The 17282-nt window shown below is 53.7% G+C and overlaps 1 protein-coding gene across 3 annotated transcripts in view; it reads right to left on the bottom strand.

The window, feature by feature from the left end:
• Window positions 1-2076: 2076 nt before the first annotated feature.
• RGS9 (regulator of G protein signaling 9) overlaps window positions 2077-17282 on the bottom strand; it is a 71997-nt gene continuing 56791 nt past the window's right edge. For 2 of the 3 annotated variants that reach the window (XM_019466449.2, XM_019466450.2), the window contains exons 17-19: window positions 15050-15167; window positions 6326-6783; window positions 2077-4985 (exon numbers count right to left, since the gene is read on the bottom strand). In XM_019466449.2, coding sequence (XP_019321994.2) covers window positions 4835-4985; window positions 6326-6783; window positions 15050-15167 — 727 coding nt within the window. In that variant the 3' untranslated portion in view covers window positions 2077-4834. Of the gene's footprint in view, window positions 4986-6325; window positions 6784-14790; window positions 15168-17282 lie in introns of those variants that run through there. The other variant, XM_053892436.1, reaches the window with a different exon arrangement.

Here is a 17282-nt window from a genome sequence, read left to right as displayed (position 1 = left end):
ACCGCTGACCAGCCAGTCCAAATGAAAGCTGGACACGTGGGCACGACTAGCAAAGGCGATGGTCCAGAAGTCATTCTTGCAAACCCACTTGCTGGGGAAGGGGGTGCTTTGCTCTCTCTTAAGCTGAGAAAGGGGTTTGATGAGTCACTCGGAGGGCTTGATTTGTGCAGCCAGTGAGAGGGGAAGAACCAGAGGAAAGCTGAGATCAGGTAAAGCCATGCCAACAGAGAGGAGAGAAAAAGGACAGGGCCGCCCCGTTGGGGCAAGGATGCCAGGATCTGAAGAGTCTACACCAAAGCGAGATGGGTGCACAGTCATTTGAATCTCGCCCCAGGCAACTGAGGACGTGACCACAGCTGAGATGTGGGCCGTGGGATGAGTTCCTCGTGCAGCCGGCTGGAGGACACTCAGGGTTCCTTCTGACCAAGGAGGCTGAGGCCAGAAGGGCCCAAGAATCTAGGAAAACCCCACCTGAGTGAGAGCCAATGGGGGAATCCCAGCATGCACCATGACCGGTGGTTTTTGTGTGAGTCAACTAAGAACTTCCTGGCTCTCCGGCCCACGCCTCCGGGAGCCACAGGCTACACGTTGGGTGGAGAAGAAGAAAAGCAAAGCAAGGAAGGCAAGAGAGAAGGAGTTGACCCCTTTCCCCAACCCGGCTCAGCTCAAACTGGAGGAGAGAAGTTTTGCCTTTGGATGAACTTCTGAGTTTTGCTCAGCAACCAAGAGTCTGAATGGCGTGCGGACAGAGCTAAATTGAGATGGCCCTTGTCTCTGATCGTGCTCGGAGAATTTATTATCTGAAAGGGACCAGAGAAGTTACGGGGCTCGCCAGAGCTTTCATCCGGGGTTGGAAAACAAAAATAACTCACAGTGGGGGTTTACAGGGAGAAGTGGATGGGGAGGGGGTGATGGATAAAGATGTTTCCTTCTTGCACCCTACAAAGTTCTGCACAGGCAGACATTTGTATGTGCATTTTACATATCTTCAAATAACCCTATGGCAGAGGTCCAATTATCAGCTGCCAGCTCACAGGTGAAGGAATCAAGGAGCCGTCCCATGCTGGACAGGGCTGGGGCAGGACTCACGTATCCCGTAGTCCCGTGTCCACCAGTGACCCGGAGATCTGACTTCCCCCTACTTGCTTCTGAACAATAACAGAGGTCCCTGAGAGAATCAGCTTCACTCTTAATTCAATAAAACCTTGGGTTGCAAGTAACTTGTTCTGTGAGTGTCCTGCAAGACGAGCAAACATTTCTAATAAATTTTAACTTGATCAACGAGTGAGATCTTGCAATACAAGTAGCCGAACGTCACGTGATCACAACTGAGCCAGTGGTTCTCTCTCTCTCTCTCACTCACTGAGGGATTGTGGGTGATCGTCTCCCATGCTTGGATGCTCGGTCTCAGGCCGTGGTGTTTGGCAGAAATCAGTGGTTTTTCAGGACGTTGGAAGGTGCCCACGACTGGCACTGGTGTATTTTTTGTCACTTCACAGCACCTATGGACAGTCCTCTGCTTTTCCGGACAAGAGTAAGCTGAGGAATACTTTGGTTCATCCTAGGTCAGGCTGCCTGCAGATAGAGACCCTTTCCTCTGCTGCCTGATTGCCAGTTACCTTAAAGACAGTATAGGACAGGGGCGCCTGGGTGGCTCAGTTGGTTGAGTGGCCGACTTCGGCTCAGGTCATGATCTCACAGTCCGTGAGTTCGAGCCCCGCGTCGGGCTGTGTGCTGACAGCTCAGAGCCTGGAGCCTGTTTCGGATTCTGTGTCTCCCTCTTTCTCACCCTCCCCCGTTCATGCTCTGTCTCTCTCTGTCTCAAAAATAAATAAACGTTAAAAAATTTTTTTAAAAAAATACAGTATAGGACAAGAGTTTCTTAATACTGTAGTCTGGTCAACATCCGTGCCAGTGTATGCAATGGTCCCCATTCAGAAGAAGATTCCATGGAGCCAATAGAGAGCAGTGATTCCATTAGTGACAGTGAAAGTCGTCCTGCACAATAACCCTCCTCTCTCTTGTCTCCCTCACACCAGCCACGAAGGTTTTCAAAGGCAAGTGCAAGTTAATTTGTTTATTTATATTTTGTATTTTCTTTATTATTTTGCATTATATGACAGTGCTGTAGTCATTTGCATATGAATATTTTGGGGCTGTGGAACGAATCGTCTGAGTGTCCATTATTTCTCACGGGGAAATTCGCTTTGATATCCAAGTACTTTGGATGACAAGCATGTTTCCAGAATGAATTATCTCGCAGACCGTGGTTTTACTCTACTGCACCTAGTGTTGGGCGCCTAGGAGGTTTGCATTCTCAATGAAGGAAAAGCCACCCAACCATAGAATAGAGCAGAGATGCATTTTACAGATATTGACCAAACGTTTGGCCAAATACAAACTGATCAGCCACTCCCAGCTCCTCTTGCCCCACCTCCCACATTCTCCCCTTTTCTACTATACTTTCCACTCCCTCCACCAAGACTGGGTAATAGTTTCGGTCCAGACAAGGTGGAGAATAATCATGCCAATCACTAGGGGATGGGTGAGGCAACAAGGTTAAAAATATTTACATTGGCCCCTGGATTTCCTCTCTTCCCCGGAATCCAGTCACCATGAAATGCCTCCTGCCTTTGGGCAATTACATGGTAGAGTCAAACTCCTTCATGTTTGAACCACTTCCTTCCTCCTGGGGTCTCTTTGTTACAGCACTTTAGCCGGGACCTCACCTAATCCCATCAGGGAATCCCGCAGCCTTGGATAGTTGATGCTGAAGGTCCATACGGTCTTGGTCAAGGACCCTGGGGGCTTCGGAGTGGAGCCCCATAACCCCAGTTTACAGTCTAGGCACAATGGTTGCTGGTACATTAAAGGTATGGGTTGTGCCTGTAATCTCGTTTTAGACCAGCTTCGCAAATAAAGACATCAAGTTCATTGACCCACTCGCCTTCCAAGACAGAGCCAGCCCGCGTTGTGTGCTCTCTAGGAGAGAAGTTTCCTCATCCCCACATGAGTAACTCTTGTGAGCCCAAAGGAGTGGACCCCACAGAATGTAAAATGACACGCTCTTTCAGAATTAAATCATCTGCGCTTCCTTGCGTGGTCAGCAAGTCCAGGTTTTGGCCGTGCCCCTAGCCACCATTCATTTCTAGAAGCGTCAAGACAGATGACTCAGTAGCCCCCGGGGGGCTTATTTATGGACTGAATAAGGTAAATTGTCCCACGTTAAAAGCAAGTGAGGGGCTCTTCTCTACTAATCAGAATGTGATGAAGCTGAGAATTCGGGGGAGGGGGATAATGAATGGTCTGGCAACCCACTCGAAAAATCTTTTTCCCGTGAGAACTTGCCATGCAACTTCGAAGAAGCGTTTTTGACGATGTAGTCCTTAATATCGACCCACCCCCGAATCCAATTATAATCCCAGCAGAACACTCTCAGGCAGCAGCTCAGGGCTTGGGGGCAGAAACCAATGACAAGAGGCCCGTGTCCAACAGCCCAGGGAATCACCTGCACCCTCTCTTCGGGGATTTCCCAACAGTGGCACTTGTTGATTTGGACAAGAGAATCTTTCGTTGTGGAGGGGTAGAGGACTATCCCGTTTGCAGAATGTTTGGTGTCGCTGCCTGCCCTCCACCCGCTTAGAGGCCAGCAGCGTTCCCCGCACTAGTCCTGACACCCCAAAAATGTTTTTGAGACGCTGCTCAGTGTCCCCCAGGGGCAAAGTTGTCCCGGGTTGAGAGCCACGGCTCTAGATGAATTCAAGGAGGCAAGGAGGCTCACCCACCACTGCATCCCCGGGGCCTAGCACAGTGCCTGGCACAAAGCAAGGGCTCAACACATACCAGTTGAGTAAATGACTATGAGAAGAGGTGGGGGTGCACCGAGGCCTAAGCCTCCAGAAGCGCCTACCGGGTTGCATGCCGCAGACATGAACGTGCGTGCTCAGAGCCCCTGCTGCAGGGAGTGGATGGACCGATGGCCAGCAGCGTGTCCGTGCTGGGGCCGGGCTTCCCCCTCAGGCGCTCCCAGCCAATGACCTTGCATGGTGGAGGTGAGAAGGCAGAACCGTTCTTGCCAGACCTAGTCACTCCGCGTCAAGGACACCCCAATGGCAAGGCCAAAACTCACTTGGAACCACACTGCCATATGAGACTCTCCAAACCTGCCCTTCCTTCCCCAGAGGCCAGCCAGGCACTTGGTCTGAAGGCCCCTACCTCCTTCTCCAGATCGCTCTCTTTATCCTTCCCAGGTGTTTCCCCAAATAAACCCCCTGCCCAGCTAATCCCATCTTGTTTCTACTTCTTGGTGGATGCGAACAACACACCTGCTCATTCTAGAAAGATGCCTTTCCCCGACACCCCCTTCGTGCACGATGCCGCGCTCTGGGGAGCTCCGTTGATAGAAGTAACATGCACAAACCAATGTAGCCAGGGAGGGAGTTCTTAAAAGCGACTCGGTGTCCCTTTGTCTCTAAAACCAAAGGAGAGATGAATTGAACCCATAAACTGATAAACAGTAGCTCATAGCTAATAAAACCAGACGCACACTAACAGCCCAGGCCAAGAGACTCTCACAAGTTAACCTCTTATCGGTTTTAAGGCAGCGAGTAAGGTCCTCTGGTCCACATGCCTTTCTTCTGCCCAAGGAAGGGAAGGTCAGGAGGGAGGGTGGGAATCGGCCATCGGGACCCCAGCCAGTGCACACTTCCCCACAATCCATCCCGTCTTCTCTTTCCAGGCCCCAAATGTGATCGAAATGCACTTGGGTTCGAGAGCCCGTGGCCCCATCTGGCAGGGTCTGCTGGGAGCGTCTTCTTGGTCCAGCGCCCCCGGCTCAGCTAGCTTTCCCCTCGGCCACGCTCTCCCAGGGACAGATGACCTCCTTCTCCTCGGCCCGGTCACCCGACTCTCCTGTCCCGGTGTCCTCCGAGTCTATCAGGCAGGTCCCACTCTGTGTAGGCACGTCCATTTTGATCTGGAAAAAGCTTCAGGCACAAAAGACAGGCAAGTGCATAGGGACAGAAGGGACACCAAATCCTCAGCTCACCCTGACGTCCCCGGAGGAGAGTGACACCCAGGTGTGCCTGCCAAAAGCTTCGTGTGCCGCGACCGGCTCTGCGGATCTCTTTCACTGGGGGTAGAAGGGGACTCCTGTTTCTCTGCTGGACTCAGGCTCATTCAAAAGATGCTTTATTTTCATGTTGGGGGGGCTCGAATTGTTATGGATGGAGCAACCAACAGGAGCGTGTTGGTTGGTGCAGGGATACCCCTGACTGTCTCCCGAAAACCAAATAGAGGCGGGGGGCTGATTCTCAGTTTTGCACCGTCTACAACTTTTCTTTCTGCCGTTGGTCCAGCAGTTGGCGTGCACCCCCTCGGACCCTTTGTGCTGCCCCCGGTGACCTGCCTCCAGGCGCTTGGGGTTCTCAGAACTCAGGCTTACACCCAAAATGGAGCTGAGAGGGGCCACCTCTCGGGGGAGACTGGGCACGGTCATTTTCACAGAAACACCTGTAGAAGCAGGAATCCCCGCAGGCCCCTCTGAGAGCCTGCAGGTGTATGCGGGAGGGGGGAGGCGAGGCGAGGGCACTGAAGGCAGGAGGCTCCGGCCCCCACCACCTCTGGTTCCCACCGCTGCCACTGACCCTTCCTGCCCTTTAAAAGTGCAATGGATCTGGGGCGCCTGGGTGGCTCGGTCGGTTAAGCACCTGACTCGGTTTCAGCTCAAGTCACCGTCTCACGGTTCGTGGGTTCGAGCCCCGCGTGGGCTCCCAGCTGGCAGTGTGGAGCCTGCCTGGGACTCTCTCTGCCCCTCCCCCGCTTACTCCCTCTCCTCTCTCTCTGTTTCTCTCAAAGTATATAAATAACTTTAAAAAAAAAAAGTGCAATGGATTCATTAGACTGACGTTCTGGGGATGGGGCAGGCTGGGTGGAGCACAGAAGGGGGAAAAGGTGGAAAAGAAAGACTCCCGTTCCTTTTCTTTCTCAGGAAGCAGGCGAGGGCAACGCTGAGTTTCTGGAAACTATCCAGCGGCCAAACAGCCCTCTTGTCGTGTCTGCTAACCCAGAATCCTCATTACTCACCCCCCCACCCCCAGTTCTAGACCGTGCTCAAGCCCATGGCCTCGGTACCCAGCACAGACATACACGCACACACAGACACGTTTGCACACACACACACACAGACATGCGTGCACGCGCACTCATGCAGAGACATATGCACACGCGCATGCTCCCATGCAGGCAAATGTGCAAACATGTATGCTCGCACAGGGACAAATGTGCCCCTGCGCTCACACACAGCACGATCCCTTCCGGTTCTTACTTTGCTACTCTCCTGGATTTCAGCCGTGACACCTGCTGGCCCACGTCCCCCAGGGGCTGCACCTTCCCGTGGGACACAGGCGGGCACTTGGGCGAGAGCCTGGCAAAGACCGGAGAAGCCGAACAGCCCCGTCTCAGAAACCTGCTGAAGGACAGAGCCACGCGGGCCTTGGGCCGGACCCAGGGGTGTTCTGCCGAGGCCTCACCCCCCACGGTGTCGGAGGGCCCCGGGCAGGCCCCGGAGGCACCAGCGTCCCCTGTCTGCTCGGAGCTCTCCGAGGCCACCCTCATAGGCGTGGGGCAGATGGTGCTGCTGGGCCTCCGGATGAAGCGGCCCGGCGAGGGGAAAGGCATCCTGGGGGAGCGGCAGGAGGGGGAGAAGGGACCCGAAGGAGACGGGGGCACGCAGGTCCCTGTGTACACGGCCAGGTGGGGGCTGGGAGCGGTGTGCTGGCCCGGCTGCAGACAAGGAAAGAGAGAGTTCAGGGTGAGTCATGGGGGCTCAGGGACAAAGCCCTCTGCTGACTTAGCCCCCTCCAGCGCCCAGAGCACGGCCTGGTGTGGCGGACCCACAGGGGAGCTGGGAAAGGGGCCCGGAGCCCCCTGTGATGACGGCCCAGCCACACACGGGCCTCACGTCAAGGGGCCCGCCGGTCCCCGAGCCCTGGCCATGGTGCCTGGAGCTGGACATTTGCATCCAGGCTGACCTTTGCCGGGCCTGGGATGCTGGGGTGAGGCCAGGCTGGCTTTCCAACTGCCCCCCAGCAAACAATGCTTAGGACCCGCCAGATGCCATGCATCCTTTCTCCGTCCTTAGTTCCCAGCCCGAGGACACTTTTAACAGAGCAGTGGAGGTGACACGAGAAGCCCCAGCCCGGACCCTGCTCACTCCTCCAGGCTTGAGACCACCCCACCTCGTCCTGAGCCCCGACCCCGTGTCCAACTGGCCACGCCTTGGGGGTCGCCAAGCCCCCGCACTGGCCGTGCCTCCCGCGGCAGAACAGGGTGGCCGGGAGGGGAGGCAGAGTGGGCGTCGTGGGCTCATCGCTGGAGAAGGGGAGCATCCCGACCTCCCTGGGCTCCCGTGGCCCCAGAGTCAAGGAGCGGGAGGGGGGAGGGGCAGGAGTGCTGGACCAGCAGGTTTTCAGCAAAGAAGCCCAGGAGAGCTTGGTCTGAGCTGACAAAGTTAAAGTTGGAATTTTCAGGGAGGCTCTCTGCTGTCACCCCTCTGTTGTCACCGCTCTTCCCTCCACAGATGGGCATCCGAGGGCCCATCGGCCCCGTTCGTCATGCCCCGTCCTAAAGGCCTGCTGTGGCCTCTCACCGTGTCAAAGCCCAGTCCTGGTGGGGAAGGGGGACCCTCTGGGACAGCTGGGCCATCACTGCCTCCGAGAGAGAACTGGAAAGGACTTCAGTGAAGAACAAACCCTCTTTGAAACTGGCACAGCCACACGACGCCCAGCTTAGAGAAACCTGCCTGCCCCGGGGGCCTGGGCACTGCCCCGGGGCCGAGGGAGGACAGCTCCGGGCGCTGAGCTGGAGGCTGCTGGCTTCTATGGGGTATGGCCTGGTTTCCAGGTCCCCTGAGTGTGCTGGTCCCAGCCGGAAGAGAAAGGGGCAGGCACATCCAAGGACAGCTTTTAGAGGAAAAGAAAGGCCAGGAGGCCACAGAAGTCTTTGCCGTGGGGGACAGAGGGGGGACGGCCTCCATTCTCCCCCACCAGCTCCCTGAAGTTCAAGTTCGATTCCATTCTGAAACAGCAGCTGAGAGCCACTGGTACTGTGCCTCTGCTCAGGCCTCCACAGGCCCACAAACCAGAGCCAAGGCCCAGACCTGGGGCCCCAGGGTTAACATACGAAATCAAAACTCCTGGCGTTAACACGCAGCGAGAACTCAGGAAACGTGAGGGTCGAGGCTGAGCACGTTTTGTGGATCATCGCACTCACTTCCCAAAGCCGCTCAGTAAGGCCATCAGCTCTTACTATGCCCATTTTACAGACGAGGAAACTAATGCTTCGAAAACCGAGCCCCAAGGACAGGCCACCGGGGACAGGGCGGGCTTTGAAGCCGGGCCCGTGGACGGCCGAGTCTGCACGTGTAGCAGCTAGCTGGCCATCTCAGGATGGCCTGCCCATCAGCGCACCCCGGGATCACCCAGGGTGATGTTGCAAGTGTGGATCCCAACCCCAGCAGACCCACTGAAGGAGAATCTCGGGGGGACGCAACCCAGGGAAAGCATCTTCTAACAAACACCCGAGGTCACGGTTTTGTTATGTCCAGTTTGAGGAGCCCCACGCCATGCTTCTAACACCGTCCTTCTATAGGGCAAGGGGTCTCCACTTAGGACACAGTCTGCTGACCAGAAGAGCAATAAAGGAGAAAGCTGGGCCCTCATTAAGGGTTTGGGAGACAACGGTTAGGTGAAAGGGTCTGGCCCTGTAACTTCTTAAGCATCTGCTATATGGTAGGTAATCTAGCATATTATCTAGTATCCAGAAAATTGAGGTCTAGACGGGCTCATTGCCATCCCAAGGCTCTCACAGCCAACAGGGACAGTGACATGTACAACACGAAGGTGGCCACTAACATTCCTGCCCCCGTCTTCCAGTGTGGGTATGAACCAGAAATGGCACACGACAGCCACTCCGTGCTCAGGTGACGTGATATGGCATAGGTGACCTCAACAAAGGATTATCTGGGTGAGCCTGACCTCATCACACGAACCCTTCAGATCTGAGTCACAGACCAGGGACAGACGTCAGACAGGGTTGGAAGCACGACAGGGATTCAACAAAAGGGAAATTCTCCAGGATTGGCTTTGAAGGTGGGACAGAGGGGACACAGGACAAGGGATAGGGCAGCTTCTAGGAGCTGGGTGCAGCCATCAGCTTAACGGCCAACAAAAACGCTGGGGCCTTGAGTCCTACAGTGACAAACTGAGTCTCCACAACAACCTCAAAGAGATGGGGAGCAGGTTCTTCGTAAGAGCCTCCAGATAGGAACACGACAGCCTGGTGTGACCTTGGGTGTGAGACCGTGAGCAGGGGGCCTGGCCCAGCCTCACCTGGCCATCGGTGCGCTAACAAACAGCTGTGTGTGCGCTGTTTCATTGCACGGCAGTAGATAACTAACACAGAATGAGAATCCCATCCGAGGAGCGTGAAACCCCAAAGCCCCCTGCTTTGCCTACTGATCCATAAGGCCATCCCGTTGCCTGTGGGGTTCAGATGGGACCTGGGGTCCTGGAGAGCGGGCTGAGACACCAAAACTAGGCAATAGGCTTTGGTGAGAGAATAAACTGACTGAGGACACCCTACCTCCGGTTCATTCTCTTGAATCCCACTTCCTCAGAATCTGTGATAAAGTCATTATAATCCCCACTTTACAGATTAGGAAACTGAGCCTCGTGGAGATGACAACTTGACCAAGATCGCACAGCTTATGACAGGACAGGCCACTCCCATTTACTGCCCTCCTTAATTCTGTGCCCTCCTCCCCACCCCCCTCTTCTCCCCCATCACTTTCTTTTCCAGGATGAATGACAAGACAGGTGAGGAGTGGCCACTGTCCTGCTCTACTCACCTGGCCTGAGAAGGTCCTTTCTTCTGGGAAAATAGCCATTGACCCCATCGGCCCCGGACACCCAAAGCGGGAAGGCCTTTTTTACCCCCTTCCCACCAGGACTCCGGCCCCTCCCACAGAGACCTGGCCCCTCCAGCCCACGCCACGCCCACCCCTGGTGTGACACAGCAAAGCAGCGGCATGCAAGGCACGTGGCAAAGAAATGTGACACACGGAGACACGGTGAAGCTCTGAGAGCTCTGTTTTATTAGGCAAGGGAGTGACACGGGGAAAGAGCGTGGAATGGAGTGGATACATTGACATGACGTCACAATCGTAGGCTTTTTAATGGCAGGCAAGGCAGATAAGTGCAAAGAGGTGCGATTCGTCTTCTGTCTAGAAACTGGCTGAGAATCTGAAGGGGTCCTTGTGGCCCCCTGAACTCCTGCTTCCTAAGCCACATTCAGGTTCAGCATGCAGTGTGCACAGCACCCTCTCCGGTCCCTCCTTGCTTTCCCCTCGCCCACTGCCTCCAAAAGCAAATAAGCAAAGTTGGCTCCGTGGAAACAATTCCACAAGGGTGGACACATCATTTCTCCTACCCGCCATCTCGTGTGTGGCACAGCCTTACCATCTTGAACGGACCCTTGCTTTAGCCACAAAACTTGGACAGACTCATAGAGCGCATGACATCAATGGCCCACCCTCCTCCCTTCAAATATATCCTGATGGTCCCCGGAGAGCTGGGCGGCCCACACTGCAAGACTCTCAGAGAGCAGAGAAGTGAGACGGTTTAAGTCAACAAAGCTAAAAATGCACCCGAGGGAATGCCCGGAATAGTAAAGAATAATGGATCACCGTACTGGACGAACACCGACAGGTGCAAGGAAGACCGTACGCGACTAAGAATGGTGGTGATGATGCAGATGACGACAGTGACGGTGTTGGTGATAAATGGTGGTGATGGCGACAGTGACGATGGTTGTGACCAAGGTAACAGCAGCTAGCATCTATTGAGCGTTTATTATATGCCAGGCATTACCTTACGTACTCTTCTTGTATTTTCTTGTCCCTAGCCCTCGTATTACCACAACCCTCACAAGAAGAGCAGTCCTTTCTCTAAAAGCCAAGCTTGAAGACGAAATTCTACCAAGGAAATCCTGGCGCTTTACAGCATGATTTATATTCTAGCATAAGAGATGCACCACCATAGGTGGAGAAACTCAAGCTGTTTAAAGCATGGCATTGAGGAATCAAGAGGGTGCCTAAGTACACAGAAAACAGAAACTATCACAATCATTTAAATATATCGATAATACTGTCCAAATAAATACTATTTTTGATGCTATCTGAGATCGAGACAGACCCTGCGGGGGCCACTGTTATGTTTGACACACAGAAACAAAGCCCCCAGGAACAGCTGTCACCTGCTGGGGCCCAGCGGCCGACACTCTTACAAAACCTCAAAACTGGACAGGGACCTGGGCTCCTTTACTACCAAACACGAGACTCTCCTGGTGGATTCCCCGCCAGGCCTCCAGGCCAGACAATCCTCTCCCATCTCTGTGCTCTTCTGGTGTGCCACACTCAGCCTCGATCCCGTTCCGTCTCACGTTGCAGCCATTTGCATCTAGGCATCGATGCCAGCCCCTGGAGGGCAGAGAACCTCTTGCCCGTTTCTGTACCTGTCCCAGCAGCCATCACCGGTTCTTACACAGAAAAGGTGTTTAGAAACGTGTGGAACGTGGCTGCTGCTATCCAGGAGCGAAGCCATTTATCTCCTACCCTCCTTCAGATGCATTTCTCCGGCTTCCTTATTTATGCATTTATCCGTTAAAGAGTGATAACCGGCCCTGTTTACATCCCTGTGCCTCTCATTAGATTGCGGGGTCCCCGTGTGTCTGACGTTGAGAAGGCTTCCATTAATACGTGTGGTGTATCTACTCTGTGCCTGATACGGAGCCCCTGGGAGCCTGCCGGAGGGTGGGAGACATCTCACTTGTGGGAGGTGGACGGCTGAGTCACAAACACGATACACTTTGTAGCCTGCGGAACTCCTGATGTGTTGGACGTCCTGCCATCCTCACCGCCATTGAGACGGGTATGTGGTCCCAGCTCACAGGGGGTAACCAGGAGGGACGGCGCATCTCTCTGGTTTTGTGCTTCTCAAACTTTCCCAGGAAAAGTAGGACAAACAGCAGGAGAGCCGGGTAAACATCCTCTCCCAGGAGTCTGAGGGTAAAGCCTAAACCTGCCACAGCCAAGCATGAAACGTCTTTGATGTCTCAATTTTTATCTTAAAAAATTCATGTACGTTTTGCATTCTAATTCATACTATATTCATGATGATTTTAATGCAAAAAAAATATCTAAAATTACCTAAGTGTCCTCCCATTCCAAATCTTCAAGCAAAACTGAGGCCCCAGGCGGGGTACCCTCCTGGAACTCACAGAGTCTGTTTCAAGAAGCGTGGATCTGGCCCTAACCCCTCACTTCACAAATCAGGAAGCAGAGATCATAAGTGACTTGTTCAAGACCACATGGCTGGTGGCAGAACCAGAGACCAAGAGGCCTTCTCCAAATCCAGGGCTCTTTCCCTCCCTTCCTTCCTCCTTTCATTCATCCACTCAGGTAAGACACGTTTCTGCAGAACCCACCAGGTTTCAGAGTGATCCTGGGCAAACGCAGCCCCTGTCCTGTGTCATTCCATTTACCACGGCCATCACCTGAAATTCCTTCTCGGGATGCCCTCCCTGCATCGGAAAACTTCCAACATTCTCCAAAAGAGAGATGACCAAAAGCACACCTCAGCTTGTTTTTTCGGAGTTTAAACTAGTCTACGACTAGGGAAAATGGAGAGAGTAATGGAATCAATTCACTGACATGAAACCAAGAGCTGTAGACTCCTTACAATGGCCTAAAAGGTCCCCAGTGACCTGGCCTCGCCCACCTCTCTAACCTTGTGTTGCACCATATGCCCCACGCCCACCAGGCTCCATCCACCTGGCCTTACAGTTCACCCCGAGGCACTTTCCCCAATGGGCCTTCACGCATGCAGTCCCGTCGGCCTGGAAAGTTCTCCCTGCCTGCCCACATTCTTTGTGTGGCCGCTTTCGCTCCACCTCTGCTTCTCCGTGACCGCCTTGAAGAGGCCTCCTTAGTGCACACATCTCCCTTCTCCCCTCTCAGGGCACCATATCCGCATCCTTTGTAACACTCTCTACAGGTTTTATCATATGTGTGGGCTGTTGGTCGCAGTGACGGCTCCAATTCGTCCCTCCCTGTCTCCACGTCTGTGGCGATAAGACTTTAACATTTCTCTCGCTAAAGGGCTAGAGTTTATTTCCTCATCCCTTGATTCTAGGCTGGCTTGGTAACTTGATTTGGCCAAGGAAATGAGGTGGAAAACCAGGTCTAAGCCTACACCTCAAGACTCTGACGTGTTTCCACTTACTCCCTTGCAACCCGCCATCACCACAGATCATGCCGCGGCCAGGCTGTTGGAGGACAAGAGGCACGAGAAGCAGAGAAGAATCGTTCCGCTCGTCCCAGCTTAGGCCACCACAGGTCAAAGCCCCAGGCATGGGAGTGAGCTCCACCAAGATCAGCAGAGCCACACAGACGACCCTATACCCAGGAGCAATAAACACTGATTATCGTGTGACGCTCTAATCTTGTTTGTCACATGGCAACGGCTGCTGATACCATTGGCTTCGTTATTTTTGGTCAGTCCTAGACTATAAACTTCCTGAGACAGAGGCCAGGCCGTGGTATTCACCACTGCCTGGCACGTAGTAGGTACTCAGTAAACGTGTTGAAGGAGTGAGTCCCTTTGCTGCGTAACGTCGGTCCCTTGCTTGCGGACTTGCTCTGTCGCCTTTGCGTTCTCACGCAGGTGTATGAGGTAAGGCTAGCTTCCAGAATTACCTTGTAGGCCTCCCAAGGTCAGAGTGGGAACTGTCCTCTCCCTGCTCCCTGACCACAGGGCTGGCCTAGCCTACGGCTACAGAGGAGAGAAGCACGAACATCGAGAAAATATCCAAAGGAGGGGCGCCTGGGTGGCTCATTCGGTTAAGCACCCAGTTCTTGATTTCGGCTCAGGTCACGATCTCACAGTCTTGAGACCAAGCCCTACATCAGGCTCTGAGCCAGATGTGGAGCCTACTTAGGATTCTCTCTCTCCCTCTCCCCTGTCCCGCCACAAAAAAATAAAAGAAAATATCCCAAAGAGTATTATCTTTGACCCTAACTCGTCTTGGAAATGTCCAGCCGTCTACCACCCCTCTTCCCACGAATGAAGTCACCATCACCTTTCCTTTATCCAAAACGATACGGCCTTCGTCATAAGGCCATTTCACCTTGACTGCCCAGGAGGCTTCCGACTGAGTCCTTCGTCTAATTAGTCTAATTAGCCCTTCATACTAATTCCCCCAGCGGGTGTCAGGCGGTGGGGAGACAACAGGGAAGGAGGGAGCTCACCAGCCCTCATCAACCGTGACTAAGAACAAGCTCAACAGGAATGTCTCAGCAGGACCCTTCCAGAAGGTGTAACAGAGAAGCCCAGGGGAAGTGCATCTAGGGGGGACCCTGCATCTAGTGCCTCAGAGGCATCTCAGACTGCTTTAGAAGCGGAGTCTGAATCGGAGAGGTAGGGTGAGGAGCTCCATTAAGCTATTTGAAACGAATGTACCTGAAAGAACTATGTCTTGGGGGACGAGGCGGTCTTCCCGTTCATTTTCCAAAGCAAACGGTGCTACACAAAACAGCCTGTTTTCTTTGGGCTTCCCACTCCAAGAACCCCCTCGGTAAGAGGGTAAGTGCCAAGTTCGTACTTACTAAGTAAGCGCTAAGTAAGTCACCCAGCACCTGAGTCAAGTGACCTCCCCGCCCCCCACTGCTGCCCCTGTCCCCCCACGAACTGGAGCTCTAGTTGCGGTGACATTGTGAAGTCCACCCCGAAGGAGGTCAGGGGGCTATGGCACGCACCTGGCGACCCCGCTGCCCCCCCGCCCCCCGCAACGGGGCATAGAATTCTCTAGACTCTGACTCTGCCTTTCTTTGCATGCCTCTCCTGCACGTACGCCCCCGCCCCCAAGGATTCTAGATCTATTTAGGAGGCAGCTCTCTTTTGAGTTGGCTCCTACGGTCCAGCTTGCTCATGACCTGGGTGATGTCCACCGTATTGGCTGCTTCTCGAGCCTTGGCTTCTTCTTCCAGCTGCCTCAGGATGACGGGGCTCGGGCTGGAACGCAGGTGGCGTCGCATAAATGGGAGACCGGAGCTGGAAGGAAGGACAAAGCCGTGGTTGGTGGAAAGCCACACAGCTCGCCCAGCTGTGCCACTGTGGCACCTGGTGGGAGACGGGGCTGCAGGACCCGAATCTGGGCTCGTTCCCTCATTCTCCTCGTGAGCGCCAAGGGGGCGCCCTCAGAGGCGTGTTCGACCTGAGCTCTTTCTCCCCCTTTGGAGGATGGACCAGAGTGAGGACCAGCCGCCATCGGATCCTAGGCTAGGCGCGTGGAACACTGCCTGTCGTGGTGACGACATACCTTCTACAATGTTTAGAAATCAATGTGTCAACTTCCCATGGGCTCTCTCTGAAAGAAGGGGGCAAGGAGAGTTTGATACTGGAAGACCAATGGTTCTTGCCTTGGGGGGAGGGGGGGTGGAGGGAGCATTTGTTTTCAAAAAGCCAAGGCTCTGGGAAGGAGGGAAAGAGCCCGGCTCTCCAAGGGGGCCAAGCTAGACCAGCAGAGAACGCGGGGGGAGGCCTGGAGAGGGTTGCTGGGCTGGTGGTACTTTGTGCATGCACCACGTGAGTCAGAACCTCTCCAGAAGTCAAACATGGGTTCTTGGGACCCAAGTCTGTCTCCCATGGCCTTGGGGACCAGGACAAAGCTCCAGGCGTCTGACAGATGCAGGCAGTGGCAAGCAGCTGAACCACCCCCATGCCTGGAAAACAAGCACTTCAGCAGCAATGGTAGACTTCAAACCTAGGACCTCCCCAAACCTCTGGACTACAAAAGCCCGGAGAACTCTGGCGTCCACGCGAGGGAAGAAGACGGCTCCCTTACCAGTGAGTCATGGTTGAACTTGGGTCGCCCACCAGCCCAGCCCAGGGGGAGTTTGGAGCTCGATTTAACAGATTCTAGAGAAATTAAGTTTCACACATTGGCTGACACTCACGAGCCCTGGGACGAACTCACACGCCCTGCAACCCGCACACACTGACAGGCTGGGCTTCCCTCATTACAAAAGCATCACCCTTGTGTCCTCACTCACAGGGCCATTACCAGACCACCATTCCCCACGGCAAGATAAGCACTGCACCGGGGGCCTCAGGGCCCCCTGGATGCTCCAGAAAAGATGCCAGTTGATTTCTCAGGTCTGCTGCCTACTTATAAAACATCTGGAGAGAGGTATACAAGACTTCCTTTCCTTCCCCACTACTCTCTGGCAGAACTTCTGGAGCCATTACGCTCCTTTCTTGTGACTTAAAGGAGAAGCTTTCAAGCCCCCAGGGACACTGAACTCCCTTCCTTACCGGGCAAACCTAGAAGAATAGCACCACAAAGCCCTCTTTTCTCTCCTTTTTATAACAGGGCCATTATCCTCAAGAATGAAACTAAGTTGGTTTTTTTTTTTTTTAAGCTCCTTTGATAAAGGCTCCCGTCCAACCACCCCTCTTTTGAATTGACTGGAGACGCTGGAAAAGAGCCCAGCATGGGCTGAGCCTGCAAACAGGGGAACATTTACTAACCATGGGGGGTGCGGGGGCGGGGGGGGGGGGGGGGGGGGGGGAGAGGGATGAACAGACCACGTGCCGTCACTGAGAAAACCCCCACCAAAGTCCCACAACTTTGTTCATGCTGTCATTTGGTTACTCTTTTGAATCTTCAGTCCCTCCCTATAGAGTGTTCTTTTACCCCTCCAGAAAAAGGGTTCAAACTGCCCTTCAGAACACTGCATCCTTTGCCCAAGGGTTCTGCCAGTTGGGATGATCCACATCTCCAAGGAGGAAGTGAGCAGGAACCAGTTAACGGGGGACTTGCTGACAGGCAGTCCCTGGAGTCAACAAGAACACTTAGAACACTTAGAACAACAAGAACACTTAGAATGTCACTGTCGTTTTTCCGCATCAGTCCACCATTTTTCTTGAGGCATAGTCTGCTGTGCTCTCTAAGGTCTTAGGACATTCCAAGGATACAAGGATGTAGCTAATTTAATTCCCACAAATCAGTTTCAAGTTGAAGAAGTATAGCAACTTTTTTTAAAAAATTTAAAATTTAAAATTTTTTAATGTTTATTTCTTTTTGAGAGGGAGACAGAACACGAGCAGGGGAGGGGCAGAGAGCAAGGGAGACACAGAATCCGAAGCAGGCTCCAGGCTCTGAGC

The sequence above is a fragment of the Panthera pardus genome, unplaced genomic scaffold (genome assembly GCF_024362965.1).
Source record: "Panthera pardus isolate Hobbes unplaced genomic scaffold, ASM2436296v1 HiC_scaffold_3, whole genome shotgun sequence".
In the NCBI taxonomy this organism is placed as follows: domain Eukaryota; kingdom Metazoa; phylum Chordata; class Mammalia; order Carnivora; family Felidae; genus Panthera; species Panthera pardus.
This window is presented reverse-complemented; position numbering and strand designations above follow the sequence as displayed.